At 37.3% G+C, this 10,792-nt stretch overlaps 2 protein-coding genes across 2 annotated transcripts; one reads left to right on the top strand and one right to left on the bottom strand.

Moving 5' to 3' along the window:
* Positions 1-1,323: 1,323 nt before the first annotated feature.
* Positions 1,324-7,330, top strand: LOC11439130 (protease Do-like 9). The gene is made up of 9 exons (XM_003608902.4): positions 1,324-2,106; positions 4,486-4,685; positions 4,775-4,955; positions 5,080-5,271; positions 5,938-6,170; positions 6,413-6,514; positions 6,599-6,649; positions 6,752-6,856; positions 6,941-7,330. Exons 1-9 carry the CDS (start codon positions 1,497-1,499, stop codon positions 7,037-7,039), a joined length of 1,773 nt encoding a protein of 590 aa, XP_003608950.1. The 5' UTR covers positions 1,324-1,496; the 3' UTR covers positions 7,040-7,330.
* LOC11439129 (WAT1-related protein At3g28050) lies at positions 7,296-9,575 on the bottom strand. The gene is made up of 6 exons (XM_003608901.4): positions 9,155-9,575; positions 8,731-8,847; positions 8,344-8,584; positions 8,103-8,261; positions 7,863-8,014; positions 7,296-7,583 (listed from the first exon to the last, which is right to left on the bottom strand). The coding sequence occupies exons 1-6, from the start codon at positions 9,409-9,411 to the stop codon at positions 7,448-7,450; spliced, it is 1,062 nt and encodes a 353-aa protein (XP_003608949.1). The 5' UTR covers positions 9,412-9,575; the 3' UTR covers positions 7,296-7,447.
* Positions 9,576-10,792: the final 1,217 nt, after the last annotated feature.

Genomic DNA, 10,792 nt, shown 5'->3' with positions numbered 1-10,792 from the left:
TCACCTTAGGCACATTCATCTTTGACGTAAGAAGTTTACGCAACATTTTTAAAACCCAAACAAAGTTTTCCTCTTTCTCATGTGTCACAAATTTAAACCCAACCGAATATGTCAAATCGATCGAAGTGACCCCAACTACCTCAAACATTGGCATCCTGTACATGTTGGTTTTGTAGGTGGAGTCCATAACCAAAACCGTTGGAAAATTGTTAAACAACTTAACGGATGTTGGATGAGCCCAAAAGATATCTTCGATTGTAGTAGTTTCACTTTGTGTTATTGAGTAATAAGTATAGCTGCGCTCCTCCAACTTCGAGATTAGATATTGCAACAGCTTCTTGTCACCTCTATTTGCCTTCCATATTTGTTGACGTTCGTTGTACACTTGCTTCACATTTGTCATGCAATGTGGTCTTTTGTTCTTCAAATGTATCAAAATATTTCTTGGAAGCATCTTGCTATTGGTCAAAATTTAGTTTTGTCTCTTCCGAAACATCTTCCGCGTTCTATACTATTACTATAATTAAACAACACATAAATATGAATTAACAACTAACTAATGCATAAACATCAATGCCATAATGAATTAAAACAAAAAAACAAAAAAAAAAAAACAATTTTTTTTTTGAAAAACTGGCAGTAGCTGCCATTTTTTCGTTGTCAAAATTTTTCACAAGAGTTCCTCGGTACCTTACTACCGAGGTTTTCCTCGGCATCACACTACCGAATTTTTCTTCGGCAGTTAACTGCTGAGGTTTCCCATGGCAGAGTTCTACGTAACTGACGTAGATACCCGTAACAAAATCAAAAAATGAACGGATTAAAATGCTCAATACCTGTTTTTTTACGTCAAAAGTGTGTTGATACCTCCTATGCTTGATGCTTGAATGATTTTGGATCAAGATTTGGTGAAAAAAATATTGAATTTGGGGATTGAATGTAGAAGGTATTGAAGTTGATGATGAAAATAGTATGTAGGGGGAGCAGGTGGTTGTTTCATCTGATGAAACATATTACCGAGGATTTTCTCGGCAGTTAACTGCCGAGGGGGTAAAAACGTAAATTACTCGTGTGCCTTATGCAATGTGTCAACAACAATTCTCTACAACGAAATTTGGTTTACCCCTATAGCATTAGCGAAAATGCACAATCATATACACTGAAAGTCCAAAATCAAAAAATCTTAGATTACAAGAGGTAAAGCAAATTTCGTCTATATAGTCAGGATAAAAGCCTATTAACCCTAAAAAATACATGGCGCACGAGAGCGAGAAGTAGACCGGGTGAAAAAAGTAATAAGCAAAATTCATTTCACATAAAACAAATAATTTTGATTTGGGTTTCTAGTTCCCTCCTCCTTTCCCATTCTGTCTTTCCCCTGCTCTTCCCTTAACCCTGTCCGTTTCTTTCTCAGCAGATGAACCATTTCATACAAACCTAAAACCAATTGATACATAACATAGTAGAGGTTATTATTTTTCTCACAACAAAACACAATGGGTGACAATAAACGCAAAAGAGGTCGCAAACCCAAAACCCCCGAAACCCTAGAAACCACCGCCACCACCACCACCACCACCACTGCTACCACCACCGTCGCAGACAACCCTTCCACTATTATCGACGACGACTTCTCCGTCGGAAACGTTGAACTCATCGACAACGGCCCCCCTTCTCAACTCGGCCGTGGCCGTCGTGGCCGACCCAAGAAGCACCCCGCTATTCCCGAGAAGCCACCCGCAGGCCGCCGCCTTACCCGCTCTGACAGCAACGGTGCCGTCCCGGCGGTCCCGCCTCCGGTTGAAGCTGGGGGTGCTACACCAATGGATGCGGACCCTATATGGGAGAGATTGTCGACGAGGGTGTTGCCTTCGATGGATTCGGTGGTGAAAGTGTTCTGTGTTCATACAGAACCGAACTTTTCGCTTCCATGGCAGAGGAAGAGACAGTATAGCTCTAGTAGTACTGGGTTTGTGATAAGTGGGAAGAGGGTTCTCACCAATGCACATTCTGTGGAGCATTATACTCAGGTTAAGCTCAAGAAACGTGGTTCTGATACTAAGTATTTGGCCACCGTTCTTGCCATTGGAACTGAGTGTGACATTGGTAACTAAGTTCTTTTAATCTATTATTTGCTTGTGTTTTCTTTTTTTGTTTATCCTTTTCTTTTTATATATATATCAATCAAGTTGGAAAATTTATCAATCTTAGTAAGCAAATTTAGTTTTGTAATTGTAATTCATGGGCCATTGGATTGGGATATCTTCTCTTATGAGAAAAATGCATGGTAGTTTTTGCGAAGGCAATACTCAAATTCCATTTCTTGCGAGGTCCTCTACGAGGCTTCGTCAAGTGGTTTATGTGATACGTATTACCACTCAATTTGAAAGGATCGTTTTATCGGAAATTGTAAGACTGATATTGTTGTATGTGACAGAGTGTTGGGCTGTCAAGAACCAACACAAAATTAAAGTGTAGGAGAGACGAGGATGTTGCATTGAATGCGTGGTAGGATTAGGCGGGATAGAATTAGAAATGACAACATTAGAGAGAGAGTTGGGGTAGCACCTATAGTAGAAAAGGTGGTAGAATCTAGGCTTAGGTGGTTTGGACATGTAGAGTTAAGACCTGTAGATTCTTTAGCAATGAGAGTAGAGAAACTATAATAGATATCATTAAGATTTTTTTTTTGAAGCAATTAAGAAAGATCTAGAGATTAATGAGTTGGATAATAATATGGTATATGATAAGAGCATAATGGTGACGTTTGATTCATGTAGCCAACCCCACTTAGTGGGATATGGCTTGGTTGTTGTTGTTGCTACTTGCTAGCTTGATTATTGCTCACAAGCATTTTGAATTTTATGTATCATATTTGTCTGTGAAGATTGAATCATTCTATGTACGAGTTGTAGGTGAGGATCAGAACTGAAGCTGATCCATTTTTTTATTAATCCTTGCTTGATTATTGCTCACAAACATTTTTAATTTTATGCATCATGTTTTGTTTGTGAAGACCGAATGATTTATGTATGAGATTTAAGCTATGATCAGAAGTCAAGCATAAACTTGAATTGAATGTTCCAACAATGAAGAATAGAGGCGAAACATTGTAAGGCAATAAATAATAAGTGAGGAGTACCTGCATATGCTTATTATATAGAAGAGATTATAATATATTATGCATTTTATCCTCAGTTCTATTCATTACTGACTAATAAACTGGATTTATCAAATGAACTGAATGTAGTTAGAAAGTAGTTTGCTGATATTCGAAGATATATTACATGAAACTAGTAAACAGTTATAGAATCATACAACAACAATGGTGATGTGAATAATTTGTGTGGATCCTTCTCATTATATGCTTTGGCTTTTAGCTAATTATAAGAAGGTTATTATGTTATGAATATCCACGTGGATCGAGTCATAGGTCTAGATGCGGTATAATCTTTCAACTTGTGTGATGAAAGCAAGAAGTAGACTCGTCCTTGCAAAGCCCTCCAAGATTAAAATAAATTTTACTGAATAAGTGATTTTGTACTTGTTTATTCCGATACTAGTCTTCCTTTTTTGAGGCTATAAATAATAAAGCGATCCCAAACAAACTACCCGTGATAAGGATACTTCAATCGGAATTTTATCGAGTTAAAGAAATAAAAATCAATACTATAACCGATAAGGGTTCTGTTATGCACAATCTTACCAATATTAAGAAACTTTAAATTTAAATTTAAAAGAGATAAAGTAACCCTAACCAGCAAATCCTACTTAAAATAAATTTTAAAACCTGAAATAGTCCTAATCAGTAATTCAAGATTTAAGCTACTGTCTTCTTCTTTCTCTGGTGCTACGTAGTGCGTGCTATAACGTATCATGTTAATTTTGTGATATAGCGGCATGAATTTCAATAGTGGTGTTGCAGCACACTGTAGCTGGTGGCTTCCTGCCACACAGGTTCCAGTGTTTTTATGACATGCCTGTTGTCGCTCTGTGGTTTGAGTCTGAAATCACAAATTATCGCACCACTATTGCAACACGGAGGTTGAAGACCTGTTTTGTCCTCACTGTGTGTGTGTGTGTGTATTTTATGTTTGTCAATTCCTGGGCATTTGGTATCAAATATTTGGAAACCCTCCTCTGTTCATCTTTGACCATCATTAATGGATGAAGCAAGCCTTTGTTCATTTTGGCCGTCCTCACAGGCTTGTGCCCACCACTGATTGCTGGCCATTATGGGAGCTTTCGCAGACTCACTTTCTGGTGTCCATTACTATGTTTTTGAACACTTATATGTGTATAGCATACATTATTTATATTGGATCTATCATGTTCATTATAGAAGCTGCCATCTTGTTATCAACTATTGCTATAGCATTTTTGTGGTCTAACACAACTCCACGGCCTGTGCTGCTATCCCGGATTGGTTGCTGAACTTCTCATATGATTTATAGTTAATGCATGTGTTTTCTTTTACATTTGCAGCCATGCTTACTGTTGACGACGATGAGTTCTGGCAAGGGATGTCGCCTGTGGATTTTGGGGAGTTGCCTACCCTTCAAGATGCAGTAACTGTTGTGGGCTACCCAATTGGTGGAGACACTATCTCTGTGACCAGTGGTGTTGTATCACGTATTGAGATTTTATCTTATGTCCATGGTTCCACAGAGCTTCTAGGTTTACAGGTTTGAACAATTGATTACCCACTTTCATCAATTAGTGGTGGCTCATTTAATGTATCCTGGTTTTCCTTCATCAATTTTGTTTCTTGCAGATAGATGCTGCTATAAATTCTGGAAATTCTGGCGGACCTGCATTTAATGGTAAAGGAACCTGTGTGGGGATAGCATTTCAGTCCCTCAAACATGAAGATGTGGAGAATATAGGTTATGTCATTCCAACGCCAGTTATCATGCATTTCATCCAGGATTATGAGAAGAATGGAGGATATACTGGTAATGTGGTTGCTGTGAACTAAGATGTAGAATTTTACTTTTAAATTTGCTAGCCGAGCGTCGTAAAATCTAAGTATTGAAGTTTTATCTGCTTAGACCAAATTTTCTCATTTTTCTGTTATAGGATTCCCTATTCTTGGGGTTGAGTGGCAGAAAATGGAAAATCCTGATCTACGAATGGCAATGGGCATGAAATCTGATCAGAAAGGTGTGCGCATTAGAAGAATCGATCCTACTTCTCCTGAATCTAATGTTTTGAAACCGTCAGATGTTATTCTTAGCTTTGATGGGGTTGATATTGCCAATGATGGAACAGGTGAATATTTATGTTTCAGTTTCTTTATACGTTCACATATACTGTAGTTTTATTTGTTCAGTAGCTACTAAAACACCCCTTATGGGAGGACTTACCGGTTCTTACTTGATATCAACTATGATAGGAGAAAACAGTGTTAAACTTATACCTCTTTTAGACACTGATAACATTCTTTAAACATGCCAGAGCTCAACAATATGTCTTATGAATTTGGATCTTTTGCATATGCTGTAAATTTTGTGAATAAGAAATTGCATTGCAAAAGATCTTAATTCCTTGGAACTTCAGTGAAGAGCTCCACATCGACAAACTATTTGAATAGAATCGGTGGAATCTATTCCTCTCCAGTCTCCATGTCTGTCCATCTTTAACATTTGCTATTTGGATTAGTACCATGTTATGGTTTAGGTTTGTTCTACTACATTCCGTTTATTTAGATATGAACAAGAGGAGACACAAAACTCCGGTATTGGTCATCAGTCATAGTGCATTACACAACAACTCCTAGATCTCATTATGCCGCTTAACTATGAAGTCCTTGCCTATGTTGTTCTCTGCTTTTTATGGGCTCAGTTAACTAACCAGCTTGCTGCGGCCAACGTGAAATATATCAATGGCTTGAGTTTAACAGTCTGTTAATAAAGCTTTGTACTCTTTGTTTTTCAGTTCCATTTCGCCATGGAGAGCGCATTGGTTTCAGTTATCTCATATCACAGAAATATACTGGCGATGATGCAGCAATCAAAGTATTGCGGAGTTCAAATGTTCTCAAATTCAATATTAAACTTGATGGTCATAGAAGGCTTATTCCAGCACACAGCAAGGGCAAGCCTCCCTCATATTATATCATTGCAGGATTTGTTTTTTCAACGGTTTCGGTTCCTTATCTTCGTTCTGAGGTTTGTAGCACTATTAGTTTTTCGTAGAATTCTGGTTACGTTTTACTCAACCTCACAAAATATGCTTGCTAGAAGTTGGGTCGTTCTAAGATGTTGTGACAATTGCAGTATATAGTCCTTGTAATATGCAGCTGTATATTTTACTTTACTTTTGGCGTTAATTTGTAAATTCATTAATACAAATTTGCTAAGCTTTCTTGTGGATCCATTCTTTTCTAACTCAATTTTTCATGTATAAACAGTACGGGAAGGACTATGAATATGAAGCTCCAGTCAAGATTTTGGATAAACTGCTGTATGCAATGCCACAATCACCAGATGAACAACTTGTTGTGATTTCTCAGGTACATTTCTTCTGTTAGTCTTTTTCCTTTTGCTGTTTTTACTGAGTACCTTGTTGTATCTGAGCATCTCTTTGACACATATAGGTGCTGGTGGCTGATATTAACATCGGATATGAAGAGATCGTTAACACCCAGGTTGATATGAGCAATGTTTCATATTTTTGTTTTCCTTGTTGGACGCTGATAACTCTTATCTACTTTATTATTCACTGTCTTCTACTCTCTGTATTTCTGAAGGTCGTTGGTTTTAATGGTAAACCTGTAAAAAATCTTAAGAGCTTGGCCGCAATGGTAGAGAGCTGTGATGACGAGTATCTGAAATTTGATTTAGATTATGAGCAGGTCCGTCTTTATTTTTCAATCTGTCTTGCGTGTTTAGAAAAATGGCTATAAGAAACTCTTGTTAACTGTTCATCTTCTATGCAGATAGTGGTTCTTCGCACGAAAACTGCAAAAGCTGCCACGCTAGATATTCTTGCAACACACTGCATTCCATCAGCAATGTCTGACGATCTCAAGTCATAGTCTTGTACATTCTGCATCTAGGTTGCTGCGTTTTCATGAATATTTTGGTTAAAATAGATGCAGATGTGTAAGCTTGACTTAAATTTTTGTTAGATTGATTCCCTACATGTTACCGGGAGCCGCAGAATGTTTTATTTTTATGTACTAATGCTTTTTGGGGATGATGAGTCCAGTTTTTGAAAGGGATGATAGATAGCTAAGTAGGATTTACGCTTGTCTTCCGGTATAATTACTGTATTATTTTTAATTATGAGGGCACTGAGCAACGTGGAAGAATTTTCATTACTCTCACAGATGCGATACCTTTTAGACAAGCAATACAAAACAAGCTATACTCCTGAAAAAGCTGATGCTTGTTGAGTTGAATATTTGACACAAATGAAATTAGTAGACAACAAACAATCATTTTCACGTAGACTCTAGTAGTGGGGCAGACGAGGATGATGGCAATCTATCAACTTCAAGGCCTTTCACATTTTTCTCTTTAGATTGTGCCCACATTACTGTGTAAAATCCGATGGCGATTACTAGTGCTCCGATCACACTGGAAGTAAAGTGGAAAACAAAACAAAGTTAATGAAAAGCAGATGTTTGTAACATTTACATGTTTATGTGAAATGTTGATTACATTGAAATTCCAAACACGAACACAACAAAGAATCAGTGACAACCATGGTTAGAGTGAAAAATGACGGTATTTTTGTTTCTTCATCTTTCTGCAACAGTGCAAATTTTTTATCTACCAGATGTTTGATAAAAAAAACAATCCCCATCTTCGGGGTAAACAACATAGCAAACAAGATATTTTTGAAATGAGAATTACCTTCCAACATGAAGTGTTTCACCAAGGAAGGCAACACTCATAAAGGCAGCAATGGCAATCCCAACAGGCTTGAACATGGTAACAAATACAGGTCCTTTCCTATCTATGCACCAAGTCAATACAGAAAATGTCACTGCACTTCCGAAAATAGCCTGCAATATTGTTTTCACGTAGGAATGAGCATTGCTATAAACCCTCGATGATTTGCAACTTTTGTTTAGGTTGATACTACATGCTTACTGAATAGATTATAGCGATTAACTCAATGTCAAGACTTAGATTCCAGGCATTTGGATCTTTGACTACAATGAGGGAAAGTAGTGCACATTGGATGGTTCCAAATAAGCAGTAGAATGCTACTATGGTCAATTGAGATGGATACCCTCTAAGAATTTCTGCCTGCAAAAATGCTCAATAAAGTCAAATCAGTAGTCCCAGACATCATCATCACTAGAATCTAAGCCCAAATCAGATATCTCACCTGAGCAATATTCCATATTGCAAGAGATAAAGAGGCAGTGGCTAGGAAGAGACCCCCAATGACCCAGTTACTGGTTTCTGCTAATAGAGACCAGAATGGTTGCGATGTAGAGGGTTGAGTTTGAATGCTACTAATGGGAGCACCCTTGTAAAAGGTCACTATTAAAGCTCCTGAGATAGACACCACAGTCCCCACAATTTTGATCTGGCTTATTGAGCTTCCAGCATCCAACTTCTCCATCCTACAACGGTTTTTGAAATAGTAAAATAATCCAACTGTTATGCATAATTATAAGTTTGCATAAGAACCTCTAAACATGGTTGTTTATTTATATTTTAGTACTATCAACACATTATCTAACACATATTTTCCAACACACCTATTTACCTGAAGATGACTGCTAGAACAAAAGTGATCGCCGGAGTCAAGTTGCTCATAGCAGATCCAAGGGTGGGAGAGCTGTAGCTTATGCCAGTGAATACACAATTCTGCATGATAGTTATGCTGCAAATTTCCAATGATCATGATTCTTCATTTCTATTTAGTAATTATCTCATAAAGGGATAGAAAATAGACACAATCAAGATTTTAAAAACAATCAGCCACCACAGTTGTGGCCGCAATTAAATCTTTTAGTTCCAGTATCAGTCGAATCCATGCAATCGCCATTTAAAACCTTAAATAATCAGCCACCACAGTTGTGGCCGCTAAGCTGTTACAAAGCCTTTTATGTTTGAGTATCAGTCAAATCATGCGATCACGATTTGAAACCTTAAATAATACGACTAATGTAATGCAATTACACACATACCCGACAAGGCCGAGGAAGAAAAATTTGGCAAGAAGTGAGAAAGAAAGGGGTGGTCTTGTTGTCCTGTTGATGAGGAAATAGGAAGGGAGGAGAATGAAAGTGGCAAGAGCATTGGAATAGAGAACAAAGATGAAGTGGTTCATTCCTTTTGTGGACATGGCTTCTTTACTCAATGTGGTCAATCCAACATCAAGACACTCTACAATCACCATTGCTGCAAATGGAATACATTCCAACAAATACCGTTTCACTTCCATTTCTGATGAGTCTGTCTTCACTATTGATCACAGTAGCTTATAGCCACACACATTGTACTGTACTGTACTACTCCTGCAATGCCACTCGCCACCTAACTTTTTAGTCATATAATATTAGATGATATTTCTCGTTTTTCACAAATGATTAGATGATTGTAAAACATCATCACATTATTATCACATAAAAATCCAACCATTAATGATTGACAAGATTCAGTAGATTGTAAAGTGTGAATGAGAGGTGCGAATTTTTCTTTTAATAAAAAAAGGCAAGAAGGATTTTTTTTTTTTTCTTTTTCTAGTAGCCTAGTGGATAGAGCTCACACAATTATATATGGAGAAGTGGGGTGTCCGGGGTTCAAATCCCGGCCTTTTTCATGTGTTCATACGACATATATCTCAAATCAGATACATAAAGTTCATGTGTTGAAATAAATAAACCATAGGTGTTGAGCAATTTAACAAAATAGCGAATTCATTCCTTAAACGTGATAAAAACTTTCACCAATTTATCCCTTCATTTCATATACAGAATTTACGGAAAAATCAATCTATTTGTTTTTATAAGAGAACCAATATATTTTAATTTGAAAATAAAAATATCTCTAAATATAAATACTATAATAATATTTTTTTTTGTAAATAAATGTTGTTTGATTTTCATCACGTTACAATTTTGATTTTGAAGCATCGATATAGGCTTTGCAAGTGTTATTTTTTTTTAAAACTAGTCAAAATAGAATATATTAGAAATAACTGGTGACTAATCTCGCACAAGGCTTGCAGAGAGAGTCACAAAAAATCAGATACAGTGTCAAGTTATTGGTGCATCAACAACACACCCAAAAAAAGAATTAGACAAAAACATGAAGATTACATCATAACACCCATAAAATACAAAGGATGCATCCACTACTCATGATAGCTAAAAGGAAGGTGGACATGTTAGCCTTAAGCCCCCGAAAAGATAGCAGTTTGAAAGAGTCTGCTAAGCTGTGAGTATCTGCAACCTGCCGTTGAAAAACACGGTTATTCCATTCCTTGCAAATAAGTGATTACGAATCCCAAGGGGAGGGACAAAATAAAAGTGAAGCCACTGCAAAACCAAGAACCACACACGACCGAAGATGTCGCAAGTGAAAAGGAAGTGGTCCGCTGTCTCCAAAGAGCCGCATCCCGTCACGCACACATTGTCTGCGTGGTGTAGAATTTGTAACCGAACTAAGTTATCTTTGGTTGGAAGCCGATTACGAAGAAGTCTCCAAACAAAAAGTGATACCTTTATAGAACCTGCTTATGCCAGACGTCATCAAACTGACCACGTTCATGAGGTGCATCTACCGTAGTAAGAAAACAGTATGTTCCCTTAACGGAGTAACCG

This window comes from Medicago truncatula, chromosome 4 (assembly GCF_003473485.1).
Source record: "Medicago truncatula cultivar Jemalong A17 chromosome 4, MtrunA17r5.0-ANR, whole genome shotgun sequence".
Lineage (NCBI taxonomy): Eukaryota > Viridiplantae > Streptophyta > Magnoliopsida > Fabales > Fabaceae > Medicago > Medicago truncatula.
The sequence above is the reverse complement of the archived record's forward strand: the minus strand, read 5'-3'. Positions and strand labels throughout refer to the sequence as shown.